We start from the raw sequence: 23,474 nt of genomic DNA on the forward strand, positions 1-23,474 counted from the left end.
CGGTTCCGCCACTACCCCCAGATAGGTACTACTCTGTTGGTCTGTGCTACATACCGGTCGGTAGCCTCAAAGCACAGGAAGGTACGTTACCTCAGTACCAAGGTATCAACCTACCTACCTACGTGCTTGCTTACTTGTCATGTATTCATGCAAATAATCGACTAGGTAGCGGGACGCATAGCCCACCTCCTTTTGAGCTTTGCACCCACCCCTCCTCGATATTACACGTGGGTGCCAGCCCAACCTCAGCTACCCTTTTACCCTTTTCCAGCTCTGGAAACTCTGCCGGCTACCGGATCCGTATCTAGTGTATCGGCAGACTCCGTTGACCCTGCTGCTCATTAGAGCAATCCCGTCGAGGCGCAACGCAACGTAACCTTCTAGAGTTGGGGTCTGTTGGACGCCATCAAATTCGCGACAGACTCGAATGCCGATCACTAAAGCGCGCCTTGGGTCCGCAGCCGATAAACTCCAATCCCAAGCATCAATAGGTCGGCAGTAAGACGGGGGCCTAACCGTCGCTTTGGGCTCTCGTTATAGGTCAGTCATCAAAGGAAACTCCCTCCACCAACGACGCACTCGTCTACTACGCGGCGTCCCTATCTATAGTCCTCAACCACCTCGCCCCACGCGCCGTCGCCGTGTCCCGGCCCCCGGAACTGCGATCGGTCTACTCTGCTCAAACTGCTGCCAACACCCAGGCTGCCGTTACCGTTCCCACCGACGGCAGAACCAGTTCCACGTCGCCCCCTCCCCCGCCGACTCTGTTTTTTTCTCCCTTTTTTTGCCCTGCATCATCAGCACGCAAGAGCTCGCCGGCAGACTGTGAAGCTGGGCCCAGTCAGCCATCCCGATGCACCATGAACCACGATGAAGACACCAAACCGATCATGATGGATCTGGAAATGAACGCCAGCATGAGCGCCACCGGAAGCGTGAGGAGCGACTCCCTCGGCGCATTTGATCCCATCACCCAGCAGAACGGTCCGAAGCCGCCCATTAAGAGGAGAGCTCCGATCGCCTGCAGAAGGTTTGTTCCATCCACCCACCTGGCGATTCACGACCCGACGAGCTAAACGAGGTCCAGATGTCGTCGCATGAGGAGCAAATGCATGCACGACAAGGCACAACCACCATGTAAATCTTGCGCGGAAGCCGGCATACCGGCCAATGAATGGTACCGTACCGACACTGCCAATCGATCCTCCCAGCCGAGTCTCCAAGCTAATTGACCGCAGCGTCTTCCCTCAACGCGGCCAGCCGGATCTAGATCGCGAGTATCGGCACCCTCGCTTGAGGGCAGAGAAGACCGCCAAGCGAGAAGCAGAAAAGGCGAAGCGCAGCGCGTCCGTTGCGTCCGTCTCGCAGGGGCTGCCCTTGCCAGGGCTTGGAAAATCCGTAGACGAATGGGACTTTCTCCCGCCACTCCCCGAGATCATCGATGCCGTGCGTATATTCACGCGGAATTACTTCCAGCTAGGCTTCATCCCGAAGGAGCTATTCCCACTGCAGCTAGAGCGAGACCACCGTTCCGTCAGCGTGTTCCTCCTGCTCGGCATCCTCAGCGTCTCTGCCCGCTTCTCGCCAGCGCTGGCCCAGAGGTACCAAGGGGAAATGAAGGCCGTGGACTACTTCATGGAGCGAGCCAGTATCATGGCTTTGAACGAGTTATACCAGGAACCTACCCTGGAGCGCTGTCAGGCCTTTTATTTACTGAGCCTTGCACAGCAAGGGGGCGGTTGGAAGAATCGAAGCTATGTAGGTTATCTGAGACGGTGAATATCAGAACCCGGGCTGATTGTTGGCAGATCAATATCGGCATTGCTACTCGAATGGCTGTGTTGATGCACCTGCATCGTGAAGAGTTTTATAAGATGAAAAATCCTACTAGAGAAATGATTATCAGGGCTGAATCCGCAAGGCGAACTTTGGTAAGCTGGGGAGGGGTACCAGAAACGAGGGAAAAGAAAGCACATGCTAACAACTCGCAGTGGATGTTGCACAGTCCGTAACCAGCGTCACATATGCGAGGCTCCTGCTGACAAGCATTACAGGCCAAGACAACCTTCACTGCGGCGCTCTGTCGCCCGTCTCTCTCGCAGCCAACGACATAACGGCGCTGCTTCCTAGCAATGAGGAGGACTTCGCCTGCGGCCGCGAGCCGCTCTCCCGCGCAGCTCTCGAAGATACGCCCCCAGCGCGCGAGAATCCGTCTCTGATCCACCAACCGTCCCGGTCTCTGTTTGCGACCCTGATGCAGGCACACTACTATTGGGGCAAGATTGCCCGTAGGGCAATGGCCACCATGAAGAGCGCCGAGCCGTGGGACCCGACGAGCGAGTACGCCATCATGGCGAAACAGTTGACGAACTGGGAACAGCGGCTTCCGCAAGACCACAGGTGGAGCATGGTCCTGCTCAAGGGGCACAAGTCGGTTGGCGAAGATTTGGTAGGTTTGAGGCTCGGGGCTGGACTGGAGCAGGCTAACGATCATAGGCTTACCTGGGAGTCACGATGGTTACGAAGCTCTGCAACATCGTGGTGAGAAGAGCATATCTTGATAAGTCCGTGTGCCACTTGTTACATGACTCGAGGCGAAAACTAACCGAAGCAGCATCATCAAAACGGACGAAAAAGACCCCCGGCGCCGAAACTTCTTCGCCCGCATGTCGGATGAGCTTTTCCGCAACGTACGGGAACTATACGAGCAGGTCGACGCCCAGTTCAGCGTGCGGTCCCCAGAAGAAGGAGTCGGGGCACAGATGGCATCATTCTGCGTCTACAGTTGTGGCCTCTTCGCCACCTATCTGGTCAAGTACAAGAACAGTAAGAACCCGATAGTCAGACTAGTATGGAACCTCATCTGACAAACCCCAGTCTGCTCGGACAAGTCCATCGTCAGACAAGCCCCCAACATGCTTCAGCGCTGCATGTCTATCCTCATCGAGTCTAAGCAGACCTGGCCCTTGGCCTCGCGCTGGCTCGAGTCACTAGAGCGTTTCTCCCGCGATCCCAAAGCAGCTGCCTTTAGCCTTGAAGGCAGCATGGCCGACGGCGTACGTCTGCTCAGCTCGCCCATGTCCGCAACGTGCCCGGAGTTGCTAACCATCGTCTCCAGAATGACCGCACGCTCCGCCCGTTGCATCCGTCGTCTTCCAACTTCCCGCTCCCGCGTTCAGAGACACCCAAGTATCAGCTCCCCGGCCCACCGGCAACGCCTTTGGACGAGAAGAAGCCGCTGCCGCCATCACTACGGAATAACAGCATCAGCAGCGGCACAGCATCCAATATTCTCCCTCCCCCGAGTCCATCGCCGAGCATACAGCACCAGCAAAACAACGCCCCATTTCCGCTCCCGCCGCTCACGAACGTGCACCAGCAGCCACAACTTCTCCATCAGCAGCATCACCAGCAGCCGCACGAGCAACACCAATTCCACCAACAGCAGCACCAGCAACTGTATCATCCACAAAACCAGCACCACCGCCAACATCAGCGGCAGCAGCACCAGCAGCACCAGCAGCACCAGCACCAGCACCAGCAACACCCGCAACAGGCTCCAACACCCCAACCTCAAATGCAACAGATACCCCCCGAGATGCAAACACACTTCTCTCCACCCCTGTACTCCCAGGCCCCCCCGCCGTACAGCCCGAACAACGGCATGGGCATGCTCGTGCAGGCCGCCGCTTTCGACACGGCGAGCCCACCCATGATGGGCGCCCCGTCGTCAACGAACCCGTACGACCCGACGGCCGCGGCCGCCGTGGCCGCCTTCTACAGCTCGCCGGGGGCCGCGTCCATCGTCCTCGGCCCAGGTACCGATGGCTTCGAATGCGAGCTGCAGAGCTGGTTCGACGGCACAGCCCCCGTCCAGGCGACAAGCTGGACCGGCAACGGCGCCGCCGGTCTCGGGTGGTTCGGGTCTAACACGCAGTCATAACTCCATCTTACCGGTCAGGGTAGGAAGGCATATGCTTTATTCTTATTACGGGAGAAGACGACGGCGTATAACATTTCTCAGCGGCTTCTACGAGCAGAGCGGTTTCACCTTGTTTTTCATTTTCCATTTTCCTTTCTGCTCTTTTCTTCATAGATAAATTTATGCTCTTGATGGAGACTAAAATCAGGTAGGGGCAGGCAGGCAAGGCAGGGCTGGGGAAAAAAAGGGATCGAGGTGATTTACGCTATCACCTACTGCATCTTTCTCGAGCGGGAATTTATAAATAGGCAAAAGACCGGTGTAAGCAAGGCAGGTCAGGCAGGGTGTTGGTCAACCATCTTTTTTTTTATCTTTTATCTTACTCTTTCGTTTGTTTTGATTTTTTTCCCCTGGCAGGACTCAAGGGGGTGCGATGCCCACTGGGATCTTCCCCCGACCCCCTCAACCTCTCACAATTTATTTTCTCCTTCCATCTCGGTTTTGTATAGCCCAGCGTTCCTATTAGAGATCGAGATACCATAGCATAGTCGTTTTGTTCCCCCTTTTCTTTCTTTGCCTTTTTCGAGGGGGGGGGGGGGGGACCAAAACCCTATTGTTGTGATTTTGATGAGAAGCCCCGGTGAACCGTCAGAACACCGGGTGGGCAGCGGACTAGTTATTTATGAAAAGCCGTCATAGACTGCAATGTGAATCAGACCAAAACGAGGTATTGGCTGGGGAGGTGGGGCATGGGGCACGCGAATTGCCTGGGCGTCACGGCAACCTCGCATGGCGACAAGCACAAGAGTCACTCAGTTAACACGATGAAGGGGGCAGAATTTCATTTAAGCGCTTTCTCTCCTACGGCCATCAAGCTGTGCTGGATAAGAGACCACTTGGCCCCGTCACAGTGCTTTGATATGCGTCGCCTGTCTTCCTCTGCTGGTTTCTTTCGTCTCTCCCTCGCTGCGCCTACACTCTCCTGATCGGCCCATTTCGCAAGGCCTGTTCTTCTCCGACCCATCCACAGTGCGCAGAAGCGTCGATCCGATAAAGGACACCCCGACGAAATCGCACCCAAGTATGGCCTAGAGAAATGTCTCCTGATCGAGAGAGACTAAGACTCCTCCTTTCCTGATGAGCCTGATCACTTGACCAGTCTCGCTTCTCCCAAGAAAGGACACGGCCGACTCCGAAATGTGTGTGTATTGACGTTGTTCGTGTTCCCGTCTCTCATTGTTCTCATTTCCCCATCGGAAAGATGAAATAGCAAACTCCCGTTCCTTCTGAGGGAAACTCCTTCTACATGATTTTTGGGTCGCCACCGCGCTTTCTATGCGAGGCGTACATGACAATGAGGACTCCCCGCCTTCTCTCTCTAAACCAGCCATCCGTCGCGAAAAATCAAAGTCCAGAAGATACAGCCAAGGGGGTAGGGGGTTGTTGTGTGGTTGGGGGGTGGGGGTAGGGGTGTTGAAATCAGGTGTAGTGTCATGATGTGATGTGATGTGTGTGCTGGCAAGGGGTATTTGATGTGAAATTAGTCCTGGGGTGATGGTGCAAAGGTGTCTATATACACAAGAGAGGACTCTGTGTCGATCGATGCTGTGTTGTGGCAAGAGTTGGGTGGTTGGCTGTTCTCTCTCTCCTCAGTTTGACGCAGATCCGGGCTTCGACGGGTTGAAGCCGGCTGCTCCAGGATATGGTGCTAGGCTCGGGGGATGGGTGTAGATAATCAAACAAGTCGAAAAGCAGCATCGTGTTCTTGAGGCACTCAAGTCTGCGACATGACGTTGGCGGAGCCACCAAGCTGACGCTTGACCTGCTCACGGGCCCAGCGGGCAGTCTCGATCGTTCTGGGCTGGAACTCGCGGTTGGTCTTCGTCTCCTTGATGAGAGCGGTGAGCCACTCCTGACGGAAGATGTCGACGAGCTCGCCGTTAGGGTAAGCATCGGCGAGATCACCAATGACACCCATTGAAGCCCTCATGAGGGCCTCGCTGCGGTTCATGTCGCTGGCGATCATGTTCAACAGCTGGAAGATCGAAGGCACGTATTGCTGAAGAGCAGGGGCTGTAAGAGTGTTAGCGGGGATTCCGTAACCGGGATCGGTGCACATACTCTTGTTGCCGGACTTCATGGCACCAATAATGCCACCCCAGGCGTCCATGATTCCCTCGCGAAGAGAAATGACATAGTCGTACATCTCGTAGGGACCCTCGGGACCGGCGTTGACCGTCGCCGCCTGCTGCAATACCTGGGCAATGACGGAGAGGTAGGTCTCGAAGTGACCGCCAATGGCACCAGCAATATCACCGAAGCATTGCAGGATGGCCGGCTTGAACTGGTTGCTCAGGGCAGTGCTCTGCAAGGATTGTCAGTATGAGGGAAGGACGGGCTTGGGCGGCGCAACTGACCTTGAGGTTGTGCAGCAGGTGGTTCATGAAGTTGTCGCAGTACGGCTGGCTGCGCTCACCGAGGGAACGCGTAAGGTCGCTGACGAGACCAATGGCCATGGCACACAGACCGGGCTCCTCCTGATTGGAGAGGGCGTTGTACAGGAAGGGGGTGAAGGCCTCCATGTACTTTGAGAAGTCCTCCTCCATGGCGTTGGCGAGGGCGCTGATGGCGGCGAAGACTCCATCCGGCACGCTGGACTTGTTGCCAACGGTGCTGAGGATCTGAAGAAGAGTCTGCATGATCCGGTCGCCCTGGGGGATGATCTCCTTGTCCAGTCTTTGGATGATGGCCTGGAGGACTGTGCACAGGCTGGTCTGCATCTCCTCAAGCATGATCTTATCCTCGACGCTGACAACCTGGCTCTGCATGGGGACAGTGCCCTCGAGACGCTCGATAATAACACCAGACAGGGAAGCGATGGGCGCCATGCTCTCGCTGGCAGCGTTCTGCACGAAGACGTTGAGAACCTCGTAGGCGGCGGTACGAACGTAGGAATCGCAGTCGGGGCGGGCCGTCAGGGCGAGCAGGTTGGTGACGCTCTGGTTGAAGTGGGGGGTCAGAGGGTTTTGGGCGTCGCTGATGTCGCCTGCGAAGCGCTCGGCCAAGTTCATTAGGGCCCAGCAGCACGAAGATGCTATCTTGGCGTTGCTCATCAGGCCATTGAACAGGGAACGAATAAGAGGGTCCAGGTGCTGGTTGGGGTCAATGCTGTCGGAAACGCTCTCGGTGATGCGGCCAAGCGCATAGGCGGTCGAGTCCTTGACTTGCAGGGAGCTGTCGTCCATCATGCCGATAAGGATAGGAAGAGCCTGCTTGACGATGGGGTCGAGGACCTTCTCATCGGGGCCGTCCATGATGGCGCCGAAAGCAGAAACGGCGGCATCACGGTGGTGCCAGTCTTCGGCACGCAGGTTGCCCTCGACGAACTGGAGGACGGGGCTGATGATGGCGGCACCAATGGCCTGGGCGTAGAGAGCGAGACACTGGTAGGCGGCGCGGGCCAGGTTGTACTCGTCATCGGCGGCATCCTCGTCCTGCTTGGTGAGGAGCATTAGGAGAACGGGCACAACTTCGTTGGCAGCTACGCGAGCGAAGTTGTAGAAGGGACGCATCTGGTCGGCACTCTCAACCTGAAATAAGAAAGGTTAGCAAAAGAAGAAGAAGAAGAGTTATTCGGGACTGCGGCTGCGGCGAGCCATACCTGAGCGTTGTCGTCCTCGATGCCAATCTCCTCCTCGCAAACGGTGCTCCAGAACTCGACAGCGAGCTTGGCAACGTCCTCGTCCTCAGACTTCATACCCAGAATGGTCAGGCCGAACAGGGCCTTCTCCATGTAGAAGCGCATGTTGTCGTAGTAGAGACCCATGATGCGGTTCAAGCATCCAAAGGCGCCCTGCTGTATCCTGGAGTCATCGGCCTGGGTGGCCTCGCAGACAACCTGCATGATGTAGTTGCGCTCGCCCTCGTGCTTGAAGTTGTTACCAACAAACTCGAGGGAGTCGCCGAGGGCGGTGATGGCGGCCAGGCGGACCTCGAGGCTCGTCTCCTCCTTGCGAGCGCCCTGGACGACGGCGGTGAGGATGGCGTTGGAGTGAGCGATCAAGGCAGTGCGCAGTTCAGGGTCTTGGCTCTCGCAGATGTAACCGATGGTGGTCAGCGAGGCCTGCTTCTGGTGCTCGCCACCCTCGCTGACGTTCTTGACGAGGATGCCCATGAGTTCCTGCCACTGGCCTCTCGGCAGCTCGATGGAAGCAATGGAGGAGATGACCTGGGCGGCGGCCTGGCCAGCCTGTGCGTTGGACGAGGAGAGGGTCTGCAGGGTCAGGTCCTTGACCCGGGTCTTGGTCTCGTCATCGGTTTGCTGGAGCCATTTTGCCTGGAGCTCCTGGTGGCGGCTGAAATCACGGGCGGTGAAGGCGTTCTTGAGAGCGAGACCGGCGGCGGCACGGATGGAGCCATCGGCGCTGTCGTTTGCAAGCTCTTGGACGAGAGTTGCGAGGTATAAGGGCTGTTGGGAAAAGTTGGTTAGCAAATTTGCCTGCAGCGGTGGGGGGGGACTCGGCGTCCAAAAGTGGGCGGGCACGTACAAAGTTGTTGTCGGCGGCTTGTGTGAGTTGCTGCTCGGCAGCGTTGCGCAAGTTCGCGTCTGGTCAGAGTATTAGCCTCGTCTTCATCCATCGAGTTGTGCTTGGCGATGCGCGTTGGGGGGGAGGTGGACAGGAGGCAAGGAAGGGCAGAGCCGGATACATTGTCCTGTAGAGGGAGGGACAGGAGAGGGAGGGGGAAGAGGTTCGTTGATGATATGCTATGAAGCCAAGGGCAAAGGGACGAGGAAGCCAAACTTACCAGGCGACAGCGAATTGGCCAAAACCTGGTTGATCTCTGAGCCCGACATGTTTGCCGCTCAAAATGTGGTGGTGGTATGTAGAAGGTAAGGCTGAGCCAGTGCCGATGTTTGGACGTGTTATTCGGAGGGGGGCTCGTTGACAGGTTGCACGTGTCAGGTGGGAGGTAAGGGTTCAAGGCACCTTGGGTCTGAGCAGCAACAGCGGCAAGCAGTAAGGCAGGCGACGCGGGGGGAACAGTTGCTTTGTGCGGCGACGGCGGTCTAGACGACAGGCGCTCGTAGATTGGCGCGGTGAGAGAGAGAGAGAGAGAGAGAGAGAGAGAGAGAGAGAGAGAGAGAGAGAGAGAGACGAGACGGGGGTGTCAGGGGTGTGTGTGTGTGTCAGCAGTCGGCAGTCGGCAGTGAGCGAGTGCGGTTGGAGAGTAGGAAAAAAGGTAGAGTGACTGAGTGAGAGTGAGAGAGATAGGACCAGTCTGGAATCCGTATTAAAATGATGTGCCAAAGACAAGGTCTTGGGGGGGAAAGTCTGTAGAGAATTAGAGGGCGTACCGTAAAGAAAATTCAGTCGGGATGACAACAGACGGTAGCAGTGTATGTGTTGTGTGTGTGCGACAGAGTTGTGTGGATGGGTCGGAGGAAGGTGAGGATTTTTATTTTTATTTTTATTTTCTCTCTCTCGTCCCTTTTGGGTGGTTTGGTGAAGGGAGAGAAGGAAACAGGAGCGGGACCTGGCGAGGTTGTTGACGATCAAAGTGCAGAAGAGAGAGGTGTGTGTACTACCTAAACATGGACGGGACACTATTATGCTGTGTGTATGTGTGCCCGGTAGCCGTAGAAGATACACACGGGGGGAACGCCAGAGACAGACAGAGACAGTGGCAGTGGTATCCGACTTCTCCAGGCGGGGCAGTAAATGCTGGGAACACTGGAACAGTGGAAGGGGCAGTCATCAGTTGGGGGGGTTGTCCGGCAGGCTGGGCAGTGCTGAGTATGCCAGGTATTCCTGCCTTTGTTTTGGCGGAAGAGGTACGTACGCCTGAGTCACTTTGGGTTTTGACGCAAACCGCCACTTTGGAAGTGGGTTACCTAAGCTACCAGAGAGGTAAGAAAAAGGGCGTTTAATGAGTGTGGGGAAGCAAAGAGAGTGCCTGATAAAAAAAAAAAACCCCGAGGAGGGGTTGTTTCCGCGTGCTTCTAGCCTGGACTCCCTCCTGCACTCCATAGGGGACGCCCTCTGGGAGACCCTGGGTTGAGGTAGATGGGATGCTCCAAGAATGAAGCTATGCGAGACGCCCGTTTGCTCTCTCTCTCTCTCTCTCTCTGTCACTCACCTTCTCTCTCTATATATGTACATCTCCCCTTTATCTGCTTGAGACTGTGATCTCTAATTCAATCGGAACGACGTACTACTACTACTACTACTACTACTATGTTAACCGGACTGACTGAGACGTGAACCAACCGAGGGTGGGGAAACTAAATCAAAATACTGGATGCGGGAGCATGTTTTTTCCCTTTCCTAATGCGGCGTCGTCCACTGCCTAGGCACGTACTCCGATTGCTGCCTGAGACCGTGCGTCCGTTAGGCAGCCGTCACGAAGTACTTGAGATCCAAGCTCACTGGTGCCCGGTGTCTAAGTACCTCGAGGTTCCCCCCTATTTCGGGCTCAGTACCTGCCCCTCCCCGCCCACAGTCACGGGCAAACCCCCCCACACGAGAAAAAGGAGACTTGCATTGGATGGCCCAGGGCTGCAGCTTGCGCCTGCGTTGCCCGGGCTGCCTTGCCTGCTTTGTTATTTTATTTGCCTCTCTCTCTCTCTCTCTCTCTCTCTCTCGTCAGAAATGCAGAAGCGGGAAATGGTGCATGCCTTGCCTTGCCATGCCATGCACAAAATAACACAAAATGCGCCCCCCCCCCAAAAAAAAACCCTTCTCTTCCAAGAAATACGCAATCTGCGCACTAGAAAGCCCTACCTACTACCCTCTGTGGCTAGAAGCAGAACGGGCCGCGAACCAACTCACGCACTTTCCTCCATCGGCTCACGCTACGTTCCCCCGCCCGGCCAAGCTTGAGACGACAGCTTGGGTTTTTCTTACCGAACCCAATTTTTGCAAGTGCGCACGTAAGGCTATCTATAAGAATCTACTCTACTCACCTTGATTCGGTCTTCTATGCAGAGGGGTTTGAGGGGGGGAGGGGGGCGTGACAGCACCCGAGCGCACTCCTCTCCCTCCCCCCCTCGAGTCATGCCTCAGACGTCATCTTGGGTTCCTGGCATCCGAGCGCCCGCCCGTCTGCCTGCTTGCCGTCCGCGGCCGACTGCCGTCACATGGGAACACGATGCTGTTGCATTACTGAGCGGGCGGCCGGCGCCCGTCTTTGTTTGGCGAGAAGAAGTCCCTTCCCTCTTGCTTTGGAAGACAGCCCGTCTGATGTAGTTTCACCGTCTGAGGGAAACCACCAACACCATGCCCCACCGCTGACGCAGATTTGGGAAACTGAGGAACGGGACCGATTATCTGATACCATGGTTCCTCTCGCATTTTCTGCCATGTGCCCACCAGACGCACCTCTTTTACATTACATACATAGCTCTAGAGCGTGGCCGGTAGCTACCTACCTCCAACGGCATCATGCATATATATGCCAAGCCTTGTTCTGGACTCTGGAAGGTAATTTTGAAACATTGGCTGCGGTATCGTCTTCCAAGGCTACATTGGACCGTCTCGCAGGTGGGATGTATCTCGCGAGTATTAATGTGCCGTTCTGGACGTACGGAGGCCGACACATTCGGGAATGAAACAACCTTTTATGCCCATTTTCTTACGCCGCTCATGTGAGTCTAGTGCCTGTGATCGAGACTGCTGACTTGGTCAACGTCCTGCATCACACAGCTCGCAGGAACCTTCTCGCCTGGTCTCCTCGTTCGGGCCCGTATCCCAACCTCAAGAGGCTTGCGTCTGCGAACCGCTTCCCACCAGGGGGGGACCAATCATCGTGCCAACGTTGCGCAGGCCAGACAGTCGTGGGCGGGGAGAGTACGAAGCCTGAACATCGCGAAACTGAGGGGACGACATTCCCAGGCAGGTGGCGGCGGAGTAGATCGCCAGGCGCGACGTCCCTGCTGGATTGGGCAACAAGCCTAGTATCGTCGATACGCGTTCAGCCACGTTGAAGTGTACCTACAGAGCTTCCGGGACTCTTATCCTCCTCGCTGCCCTCTGTCTCCTGCTTCTTCTCAGCCTTGTTCTCCACAGGACCCTCCTTCTTGCAATTGTCAATCTCCTAGTCGGCGTGTAATCAGGGAATATTAGGTAGCACGTAGTAAGGGCCTCAAGGATTAGCCCAGCGCTCGTCTAGATCCAATCCCAGCCTCTCTGCAATCACCTCTCTATTACTTCACGCGTCACCTAGATCACTCAGGCAACCGGTGCTCTGCTATCGTCTTAGTCCTAAGAAGCATAAAGGTTAACGTTAGCAGCCCTAGACGGTTAGTGTAGTCTAAACGCAAGCTACTAAATAAACATAAGCCCCTAAGTATGAACCTCGTTGTCGTCCTTAGACTAGACGGTGAAAATATAATTGTTCTCTAATAGAGTTGCGTGTCTATTGTTATGTATTTTATAATCTCGATGTTTCTATATACCACGCGGGTCGATATCTAGCGTGGAAGGGCTGTGGCCAAACCTCCCAACTTGGTCTTCTGAAGCCAATGGAACCGAAGTTGGATTCTCTACATGAGCCTCTTGCAAGGCGTTGAAGGTCACTTTCTTTGCTTCTTGTCAACCCAATGAATAGCTGCAAATGGCTAGTATCGGCAATGGCAAAGGACCTGGTGTGGCTCAGAAGTGGTCCCCATAGATGCCATCAGACGACGTCTCTCGTGCTAAGAGAAGATACCTGGTTAGAAACGCGTAGCGCGTGAAGCCTTGGTCGAAACAGAGCATTCATCGCTCACGTTAGGGCTCGGGTTTAAGCCCATAACGCAGACAGATCCATCCTCATGAGGCATCCCCCTCGCGAGGTTTGCATACTGCGTCGGGTTCTATCCAGCTAGATGTGCAATGGTTTCTGGCCACCCCCGGGGCGATTTGAACGTGCCGATGAGGCCCCCCCTGAAAGTTACGAGGAGGAGGACGACGGGATGGCTGCGGGGGAGAGAACATGCTCTCTCTCCCTCTCCCTCCTCACCACAGTCCCACGGCCGGGACTTGTCTCCGGGCATATCTGCTGATATCGCCTCGGCACGGGCACTTATGCAAGATTCGGCTACCGAATATACAACCTCCAATCCCTCAACGTGGTCGCCTGGAGATGTCAGCCCGACACGGCGAGCCATCAACTGAAGGGATGTTACATGGCGCTACATCATGTAATGCTGCGTGCGCTGTATCGTGCCAAAATTTATACCTCTCGGGGCGGTCTAGCAACACCAAACGTTCTGAGCGTAGCAGGTCCAGTCGTCCCGAATGGACCAAAGGGGGGGGGGGGGGCTCATCACCCCGGAAGTCAAGATACGCCTCCCTGAGCTCATTGAGCTTTCGTGTAGCTCGATGCCGCAACTTTAGAACCACCCTGCCAAGGCATTTACCAGTTGGCCGCTAGGTTGCGCGGGTTTGGCAGTCGGCCGGTTGGTAGTCCGCCGACCCGTCATCCCAGAGGCCTCTCTGGACCGCACGGCGGGAATTGTCGCCGTCGTTCCCCTCTCGCTAGTATCATCAGGGATTTTCGACCTGGGCTCCTGACGCGAGGCACCCTCACGACGTGGACGTGGCGGGGGCGGGGGGGGGGGGGGGGCGCAGCCGCAATCGCTGAAGGAGGAGCTGCTGCTGTAGCTACTGCCGTTTCCTGAAGTTGTGAACTTACTGCTTGATATGCATGTAAAGGGGTATGTTGGGTGTGAAGGTCATTAACGGCAAGCCCGGCAGCGGGAAACACGAAGGGTTGGAGGGACACGGGTGGTTAGTCCTCCATGCCGTAGCCACATCGAAAACCGTTTGCAGTCATAGTCTCGCATCTTGGCAGCCTTCAAAAGGGAGGGGGTCACGTCCCATCAAAACATACCAACACACCACCTCTGGTGCCGGTCCATGTTCGACTTCCTCTTCCAGACTTCTGTTAGCTTGGGGGGCGGTGGTGGCTCCTTCTTTCGTCTTCGCTCCACAGGGGGCGGGACGAGATCATCTTGACTAGATTCCCATTCATGCATTGGCAAGAAAACTGCTCCAACAAGAAAATACAAAAAAAAAATGCCTTACGTGGCTATGCTACTACGCCGCCGACAGGTGACGACAAAAAAACCTCGTCGGCCATGCCCAGTCAGTCATCCATCTGCTTTTTGATTCTCAACCTCCTCCTCACGATATGCATGTCTGAACCCCAACTTTTTGTTTCATTCCCGTGAATGCGTATAAAAGAAGAAGAAGAAAAAAGACCGTCCCACGCCACGCCTCATTCTTGACTGCCACCTTTTTTACATGCCGTTCGCCTTGTCTTCGAGGACCGATACCAAGCCCGGTGCCTCGTGGGGCGCGCCGTTTGTTCCGTTTGTTCCGTTCGCCGACTCGAGGTTCAGCTCTTGGCTCATGGGCCGTGTGGGCACGGGCTTGTGGAAGACGGGGCTCCCGGGGCGGCTGCCGATGAACTGTAGCGCTCCGCGTTAGCAACAGGCGGACGGACATTCGTCACGGCCAAGGTGGGGAGGAGGGGGTCGGGGAGAGAAAAAGAGCACTCACGTTGCTGGCGGCGCTCAGCAGGGCAATGAGGGAACTCTGCACCACGTCCTCGTGGATGCCGATACCCCAGTACCTCTGCTTGGTGCCCGTGGCTGTGCACTCGATGTAGGTGGCGGCCTTGACGTCGCGGCCGGCGCCGATGGCGTGCTCCTTGTAGTCCTCGACGTCGAGGGTAACGCCGACGCTCTTGAGGGCGTTGGCCAAGCTTGAGATGGGACCGTTGCCGTGACCGCGTAGCCTGTACTCCTTGCCGTCGATGGCGACGACGCCTTCGAACACACGCTGAAGGTTCTTGGTGTCCTGGGTCTTGCCGGGCTGAGGCGGCGCGGGGGACCGCGAGCGGTCCGGGGCGATGCTGTAGTCGACGAGGGTGAAGCGTGGGTTGTCGCGGAGGTAGTATGTCGACTCGAAGAGCTCAGTGATTTCGTCCGAGAGGAGCTCGCGGCCGAGCTGGTCGGCCTTGTCCTGCACGACCTTGGAGAAGGCAACCTGCAGGCCGCGGGGGAGGTCGAGCTGGAGCTTGCGAAGGATGATCCAGGCTGCACCGCCCTTGCCGCTCTGGGAGTTGACGCGGATGATGGCCTCGTAGGTGCGGCCGATGTCGGTGGGGTCGAGGGGCAGGTAGGGGAGCTGCCAATGCTCGTCGTTGGACTTGACCGTCTGCTCGCGGACCTGGAAGCCCTTCTTGATGGCGTCCTGGTGGGAGCCGGAGAAGGCGCAGACGACGAGAGAGCCGCCGTAGGGGGCGCGGGGGTGGACGGGGATCTTGTTGCAGACCTCGACCATGTCGATGACGCGGTTCAGGTCGGAAAAGTCGACGTTGGGGTAGACGCCCTGGGTGTAGAGGTTCAGGCCAAGGGTGACGAGGTCGACGTTGCCGGTGCGCTCGCCGTTGCCGAAGAGGCAACCCTCGACGCGGTCGGCGCCGGCCATCTGGGCCAGCTCGGCGGCGGCGACGGCGCAGCCCCTGTCGTTGTGGGGATGGAGGGAGACGGCGATCTTTTCGCGCTCGGTGATGTTCCTGCAGAAGTACTCGATCTGGTCGGCGTAGACGTTGGGGGTGGCCATCTCGACGGTGGCAGGCAGGTTGAAGATGATGGGCACCTCAGTGGTGGGCTCCCAGGCGGCCTTGACGGCCTCGCAGATGCGGATGACGAACTCGGGGGAGGTGTCGGAGAAGGTCTCGGGGCTGAACTCGAACTGCCAGTTGGTCCCGGACTGGGAGGGGTCGTCCTTGGTCAGGGAGCGTACCAGCTTGGCGCACTTGACGGCCAGCTCGACGCTCTCGTCCTCGGTGAAGCCGAAGACGATCCTCCGGAAGCACTCGCTCGTGGCGAGGTAGATGTGGACGATGGCGTTCTTGGCGCCCTTGAGGGACTCTACTGTGCGCTTAATGAGGTCCTCGCGGCAGGGAGAGAGGACCTGGAGGTATACGTCGTCGGGGACGGCGCCGGGGGTCTCGATGAGGCGGCGGGTGAAGTCGAAGTCGGTTTGCGAGGCCGATGGGAAGGAGACCTCGATCTCCTTATAGCCCAGGTCGCACAGCATCTTGAAGTAGCGCCACTTCTCATCGCCGTTCTGCACGCGGGAGCTGGTGTTAGCGCCATGAGGACGAGATGTACAGCACGGTAGGGGGCAATCCGTGGGGAGGTAGAAGACGTGCCATTGGGTCAACCAAGCTCTGGTTTCCATCGCGCAAATCGGTCGAGAGCCATCGCGGGGCTTTTGTGATGGTCTTGGAGGGCCATTGGCGGTCGGGAAGGTTGAGAGGAGGGAAGGGCTTGTACTTCTTCCACGGTTCCTTGAGCCTGTAATAGAAGAGGTAGTTAGTCTATGGTCCTTCTCTCCAGGCGAATCCTCCGTCTGTTGTGGCTTTGGGGTTCTGGTTCTTTGGGCATCCATCGAGTCACCTACATGGGCATCTTGGGCGAGTGCGGGGCAGATCTCGCGGGGAGGTGTAAGTAAACTAAAAAAACAACTAAAAAAAACACCAGGGCGGATCTTTTCCGGGGGGGGAGTGGCGTCACACAATAAAGCGTCTGGGGAAAAGGAGTAGCTTGGTCTCTAGAACGAGGGAGAGAGGTCGCAGAGGGTATTTGTAGACAAAGTATCGCGAACGGTTCGAGAGTTGGAAATCACAGACACAGAGGGAGGAGGGAAAGATTTTGAGTCATAACGTTCGTCCGTCGCAGAGCGTCGGGAACTAGGTACGAGGATGGAGGACGGGGACGTCGACCAAACCCAGTCTCCATTTTTCGACACGCCCCTCCACCAAAGAGGCTGTAAGGGACAAGGGTACGTACACTTTTGTATCTTTTGTGACTGATGCATCGACTTAGACTTGCTGACTTGATGGGCTGCAATGCAGGTTCAGCACGCCTTTATTTTGACTATCTTTACTAATTTCTACTTCCCCTAGATATTCCTGATGTTGGATTGGATCACAGCGTCTGTCAAACCGGCTTGGTGCAGCAGGCCTAGTCCTAGTCCTTGTCCTCCAACGTCTTTTACTGCCTTGTGCATGCAGTCAGGTCAGTAAGGACTCGGTCTACAGGCACCACGCAGACAGAAAGAGAGCGGTTGGACGGACTTCCACTGTCAAAGTGCCTGGCCGTCTCTGTGCTCTCCCGCAGTGCATATCGCCCGCAGTCGCCAGCTCCTACACATTGGTCTAGTTGAAGCGGCTGTGGACGCTGCAGTGACAACGCGGCAGACTTTTTTTTTCTTTTCTTTTTTTTCCTATTCAATTTTTCTCTCTCTTTTTCTTTACACCTTCTCATCCTATGAATGTAGGTTATTGCTCCAAACTCAATGTCATTGGAGTGGGGGCCCACATTCGAGCCCCCCTCTTCTCCACACCATGCCCTTTAAAGCGGTACCCGGCTGCCCCCATTGGTCACCCCCTTTCCCACCCAGCCCCAACTTGACCGATTGTGCATGGCGGGGTTGCTTTGCTCTTCCGCAGCAGCAGTCACTACACCAACGTCAGCTGTTTCTGTTTTCCACTCTGCAAGCGTCCCTGCTTATAGAATTCCGCGAGTGCCGGTCGATTCCACGGGCGGGTATGCTTTCCTGCCCACCCTCCGCCCTCAAACCGCCAATCGAAAATATGTTCTGACGACCAATGGCGCTTCAACCACTCCCGTTTGGCTCTAGTTCTGGACATCGAAGCCTTGCCTGCTCCGGTCTTCGTCCGAGAGCTGTCTCTACCTTTGAACCGGGCTTCTGGGCCTGACTCGTTTCCTGAACGGCTTCCGTAGGGACCGTCTCAGACGGCTTTTCCGAACTCGACCTTGCAGAATCCACTTCGCGATGCCTCGTCTGCTCTGCCCGTGATGTGTCCCCCGAATCCCCCAGACAATACAGGCAAGATGGAGAGTTTTTCGGGGGGGGGGGGGGGGGGAGGGGGGTATGCCGACCCTAACCGACACCGCATCCGATCATCGCTCGCGAGCCTCCAGCTTTCCCGCGGCTTGGCGAGTACGAGGCTCCGCGGCCGACTAATCGTGTGCCCCGGAGAGGTGCGCCCACTCTGCTTAGCCCCCGATGACCGGCCGCTTTGCATCGCGCCATTCCCCTGTGGGCCCCGTCATCCCCCTCTTCACCGGGCGGTGGGTATTTTCCGCGTCCGCCGCCATCGATGAGACATGCAGACGACAGCTAATAGCAGGAACCCCATTACACCTGTTGCGGCTGCACCCATAGGAGCACAAGTCTTAAGCGTAGACCGTGGAGTTGATTGACGGGCGGGCTCCAAAGTCTCCACAGGCCGTATTCCAAGGTCCTGTGAGCTGACCCTCAGAACTCGAGGTCCAGAGGTCCTCTTTGGCATGTGTGACTATCACGACCTTCTTTTCAGGCCACCCTGACCTCGCCACCTATATTTCCATCACGTTCGTCTTTGCGATCTGGGAACTGTTCTGTTGGTCACTAGAAGCAAGGTGGATATCGACTGTTTGGTTTCTGAAATCTGATTTAGACGTCTTCGTCTGTCTATCTTCGTAATGGGTGGGTGCTATGTACAACAACTGGGTACATCAAACCCTCTGCTTTGTCTCGCAGCGAAAGATGTAGAGAGGTTGCAGGCGTGGTATATACGTCCAACAATTGAAAAATACATCTCTCCTAGGGAACCCCCACGGAGGAGAGTAGAAAAAGGGTGCCGTTGAGGAAGACGTGAAAGAAGGAAAAAGGAAGTGTAGAAAGCCCCACCACTCCCATCCATCATGTCTACCCCAGCGTGTTGGTGTGAGAAATATGTACACATGAAAAGAAAACGAGCCATTAAGGACAAGGCATCGGCCGTTAAAACCATGCCCCCAATGCTAACTCGATCTAGCTGTCGCCTTGATCTGATCCTGATGATCCACAACAAGAGAAAAAAAGAAAAGAGACAAGAAAAAGAAAAAGAACAATTCGCTTTTCCCCGCTTGGTACCGTTGACGCCCAAAGGATCGATATTGTTGCCCGCCTCGTTCATTTGCGGATGGTTCGTTTGTGGCTGATCTTCATGCCCACTCCCTTACCATGTGAAACTCTCTTCCACAAAGTCGACCACAGTGCCTTCGTCCTGTACCTCCCTCACTGCCGCTCTCACATCATCGGCCAAGGCTCCAGGTCCACAGATGTGTACACACATGGCACCCTGCTGCTCTGAGACCTCGCGCTTCATCAACAAAGGAATGTTCGGGCGTCCTGGGAACATCTGAACTGTGTTGGAAGCCGAGACAATCTGCTGGGAATTCTGAGGGCGCGTGATGTAGAGTTGGATGCGCAGGATGTCCTTGCGGTTGGGCAGGCGGAGGACGGTGTCCATCCACGGGCGAACCCACTCGAGGGCCTCGTAGTCGCGAACGATCCATACAAGGGTGATGCGTCTCGTTGCCACACTGCCGTTGTTGTAGCCATCGATGAGGGGCTTCAGGTAGGAAATAGCGTGGGTGATACCAGTGGCACCGGCGAAGAGAACGGCATGGCCGTACGAGTCGAGCGAATGGTGGCCAGAGTAGGGTCCCTCAACCACAGCCTTCATACGGATAGCGCGGTCACCGCTTTGGCGGGCGACATTGTAAAGATCGCGGGTGAAGCCGGTGTGGGCACCAATGATGAACGAGATCGAGGTTGTCGTGTTCTTCTTGTCGATGCAGGCAGACTGAGCCTTCTCCTCGTCCAGATGTACCGCGCGGTGGTCGGGAATGTGCTCAACCCAGCCGATGGAGAAAGGGTGACAGTCCCAGGGTCGGATGTCCTTGAAGCGCAGGTAGGCATGAGTGCCAGGCTTGACGTCAACGTAGCGCGGAAGGTTCATCGTGACACGGGTGCACTCGCCAGGGACCGCCTCGACGATAGCGTCAGTGACACCACGGTCAGACCAGTTCATGTAGGCGACGCGGACGATACGCGCCATGCGCTCGAGAAACCACAAGGTGAAGATGGCAATCATCCAGGGCAGCTGAGGAAGGCCACCAGGCATTCCAGCGACGGCGCAGTGGATGTACGTCATCAGGAAGATGAAGAAGGCCAGGATGATGTGGACGTTGAGGAAGGTCTCGTAGAAGGCGTGGCGGACTGGCGAGAAGGAGAGGATCATGATGACGACGAGGGCGATAGTACCAGCCATGCCTGAGCCGATGAAGAGCTGGTTGGACATTCTATGCCAAACACTGTCCCATCCACCGTCGGCAACCTGAACAATCAACCACGCAATGGTGTGGAGGACAGCCTCGATGACAGACATGCGGCCGATCCACCGGTGGAGGAGATTGTAAGTGTCGAAGCTCACGTGGAGCATGCCGATGAGCGGGTTGTTGCGACCGGCAAGGATGATGAGAGGTACCATGTTGACGACGGAGAGTGTGCCAGATCGGCCCCGGAGTTCGGCGCAGAAGGCGTATATGTTGGCATTTTGCCAGTTCAAGAAGAACATGTAGACCATGTTGCTGGCCAGATAGAAACCCAGGATGAAGGTGTGCATGCGCGAGGGCAAAGTGCCGATACCAATGGCGTTGGAGAGCTTGATCTCCTTGTTGTGGCGTTTGTTCCAGAGGGGAGCGTAGATGAGATGCTTCTTCAAGCTAGGCATCCAAATCCACTGAGCCGTCTTCCAGTAGTTCTGTCTCTCGCCCTCGACGGACATGGCTGACACATGACGGAGCTGGGCCCAGAGGATACGACTGATAGTGATGATGAGGACGATGGCGGCCATGCCGCCAAAGCTGGCCCAGAGCATGTCCTTGAACAGCATGTTGACAGGCTGGTTCACGCCATCTAGGTTGGAGGAGTAGGGAGAGATGGTTGAGGTGGCCGTAGCCGCCCCTGTGCCCTCAGCGGCATGAGCACGCTGTTGAAGCACTTTGGTGGGGACGAGATCCGCCACCAGGCCGACGAGCCTGCGCCGGTGAGAGTCCATTTGATTCTCTTGCAGTGTTTGTTATTGTTGTCGTGATTGCCGTGAAGCTGAAAAGTCGAGTTTGAAATGTGAGTGAGCTTTGGTGGGTTTCCCAAGGGGGAAAGTGAGAGCAAATTGCGATCGGCCAGGGGTGACTTGAGTTGTCGAGGTTTGACTTAGGCTTCCGGTTGGAGAGGACGTCGAGCGGTGAACAGACAGGTTCTGGAAGAGATTGCTGGAAATGTCCACAGAGTCGAGTGTGAGAAGAGGCGTACTGTTATTGTGAGTGACGATCGAGCTACAATGTCATTGTGTTGCACGATGCACAAGTGACAAGGTAGATATGACAGGTAGCAGCAAGCCTGTTCTGGGATAACCGGGCCTTTGTAAGTACCGACACAGTGCCAGGGATGACGTGGAGTGGATGGATGTCGTTGCAGTAGATCTGGCCACCGAAGAATGCGCTCAACGTCGCAGTCAGTGGTGGGAGCACAAGAGTGACGGATGTCAAGTCAAGTCGGGGAGTCGTCGAGATGCAGATGGTCGGAATCCTCGTGCTGATCTTGGTCTCCACTAATTGTGTGGAAGCGAGGGCGGCTCGTGTATTAGCGATCCCAAGGGGGCTAGGTCGATCTGAATCTGGCCCAAAAGGAGCCGGCTCGACGGGAGTGAAATAAAAGAGGCGTGAGCAGGTGGTGTGGTGTGCGCGAGAGGGCTGTGAGGTTGGCGTATGGGAGACGGGAGACGAAGCAACGTCAATATATTGTGCGTCTCGTAGGTGGCCCTTGGCAAGGTCTCGTGCCGCGTCCTTTTCGGAATCGAGGAGCCGGAATCCCTTCTATTGATGGTGTGGGGAAAGAGCGGGTAGGAGTCGAACGATGAGATCAGAAAAGACTCCAAAGCTAAAAGGCCGAGTTTGTCGTAAGACGTAGAAGTGGAACAAGACAACGGAGACGTTGGATTTGTCTTGGAATCAAAATGAGGGTACACCGCCACCGACGGAGTTGGAAAGAACGAGCGTGGGCCTATCCCTCTGATTGAGGAGTCGAGCGCAGATGTGCCGGATGGAGAAAGAAAAAAAAGAGTGGTGTGGATGATTCAACTAGCGAATCTCACGTGGTTTGAATGAATGGGAGGTCTTCCTTGGGAAGGTGCAAAGAAGGGAAAAGAGTGTGGTGGTGGTGGTGGTGGTTGATGCGTGTAAATTCCAGGGTGAGGTTGGCAGGTCCGTGGTTCGGGGTCGCGGTCGTTGTTTCCGTTTCTTCGACCCGCTGTTTGGTTCCAGTGACCTCAGAAGTCTAGCTTGTGTTTCTGGTTATCCTGGTTCCTTTGTTCGTCAAACAACAATGACCCTGAAGCGGAAGAAGTAAAAGAAGTTGTCCAGCCTCTTTTTCAAAAGAAGTGAATAAGTCAAATTCCAAAATTCCAGCAAAGACAAATCGTCTCACAGAATGGATATTGAAGAGATGGTCAGTCAGCGTGACAACAAGCAAGGGAAACAGACAGTGGTTGGGAGGGATCACAGGGCGCGGAAAGGGCGATCAATGTACTTTTAAGAGACCGGCTAGGACGGGCCATGAACGAATTCCTGCGAGCCATGAGAAGGCCGGGGGGGAGGGCCCACGGCACCGCTGCGGAGAGGATCCTCTGGCCCCCTCTGGCCCCTCTGGCCCCTCTTCCGGGTACGATGTTGCTAACTGGGAAAGGCAACATGGCATTCCCCCTGACGATGGTGGCGTGCAAGGGCAAACGGTAATGACTGGGATCGACCGGGCCACGCTTGACAGCATTCACCATCCTACCTCTCTTTCTCTCATTAACTGGTACCTGGGGTTTGCAGCACTTCTAGCTGGTCTCAGCAAGTATATCCGCGTCCAAGACGAGAGAACCAGCCAAAGCCGGTGAGTCTACCTACATACAACACACACCGATACGGGCATGCCTACGCCAATGATCATGGCGAGCCAGCGATTGGACGAAGCAGGACAAGGTCGGGCATGGCGTGCCTTGGTACCTGCGTGCGTTGCCCACACACACACACACACGTGGTGAATCCAGCAATACACGTAGGTATGTACCCCTTTCTTCTTCTTCTTGTTTTCTTTTGCGCGCTTACGTACATACAGCATAGTGCCCAGGTGCTCACCTGAATCGTACAGATACAGCTGAGCTACTGCTCAGTTGATGGGCGGGAAGAGGGTTAACTTCCGGTATGTTGAGGCCAAATCTGCTCACCAGTCTGTCTGTCTTGCCCTATCCTCATATTTTGGGTGCTGGAGTGGAATCACCCACTTTGCTTATCAGCCCATACGCCAGCGCTACTCATGCCATAACCATCCGAATGCCGCGATGAAGATGGCAGATAGAGCAAGTTAAGCAAGCCAGAGATACAGGAACAGGGTCATACTCAAGCCAAAAAGCGACTTCACACTTTGTTCAAGACTCGAAAGGGAGGAATGGGGCCAACGAGGGGTCAAGACACCCATGAAGAACAGACAAGTCACCCAAAGTAGCTGCAGGGATGACGCTGATGGGCGATGCCCACAACGCGCGCACAGTCACTCTACTCTGGACACACAGGGACAGGCTTTGAGGGAGCCGATCCCTCGAAGCCAATCAA

At 55.9% G+C, this 23,474-nt stretch overlaps 4 protein-coding genes across 4 annotated transcripts; 1 reads left to right on the forward strand and 3 right to left on the reverse strand.

The window, feature by feature from the left end:
• Nucleotides 1–860: 860 nt before the first annotated feature.
• Nucleotides 861–3,943, forward strand: GLRG_07854 (uncharacterized protein; the record flags this gene model as incomplete). Its single annotated transcript, XM_008098539.1, has 10 exons — nt 861–1,030; nt 1,088–1,177; nt 1,239–1,758; nt 1,809–1,931; nt 1,992–2,004; nt 2,055–2,449; nt 2,497–2,564; nt 2,615–2,826; nt 2,878–3,056; nt 3,119–3,943. 10 exons carry the CDS (start codon nt 861–863, stop codon nt 3,941–3,943), a joined length of 2,595 nt encoding a protein of 864 aa, XP_008096730.1.
• Nucleotides 3,944–5,696: 1,753 nt separating this feature from the next.
• GLRG_07855 (uncharacterized protein) lies at nt 5,697–8,777 on the reverse strand (the record flags this gene model as incomplete). The annotated part of the gene is made up of 6 exons (XM_008098540.1): nt 5,697–5,995; nt 6,044–6,287; nt 6,340–7,512; nt 7,584–8,390; nt 8,470–8,528; nt 8,729–8,777. The coding sequence occupies 6 exons, from the start codon at nt 8,775–8,777 to the stop codon at nt 5,697–5,699; spliced, it is 2,631 nt and encodes an 876-aa protein (XP_008096731.1).
• A 5,427-nt stretch (nt 8,778–14,204) lies between these two features.
• On the reverse strand, nt 14,205–16,388 carry GLRG_07856 (2-isopropylmalate synthase; the record flags this gene model as incomplete). The annotated part of the gene is made up of 4 exons (XM_008098541.1): nt 14,205–14,375; nt 14,467–16,057; nt 16,089–16,274; nt 16,381–16,388. 4 exons carry the CDS (start codon nt 16,386–16,388, stop codon nt 14,205–14,207), a joined length of 1,956 nt encoding a protein of 651 aa, XP_008096732.1.
• A 2,600-nt stretch (nt 16,389–18,988) lies between these two features.
• On the reverse strand, nt 18,989–20,875 carry GLRG_07857 (ferric reductase like transmembrane component; the record flags this gene model as incomplete). The annotated part of the gene is made up of 1 exon (XM_008098542.1): nt 18,989–20,875. The coding sequence occupies one exon, from the start codon at nt 20,873–20,875 to the stop codon at nt 18,989–18,991; it is 1,887 nt and encodes a 628-aa protein (XP_008096733.1).
• Nucleotides 20,876–23,474: the final 2,599 nt, after the last annotated feature.

The sequence above is a fragment of the Colletotrichum graminicola genome (genome assembly GCF_000149035.1).
Source record: "Colletotrichum graminicola M1.001 genomic scaffold supercont1.34, whole genome shotgun sequence".
NCBI classification, from domain to species: Eukaryota; Fungi; Ascomycota; class Sordariomycetes; order Glomerellales; family Glomerellaceae; genus Colletotrichum; species Colletotrichum graminicola.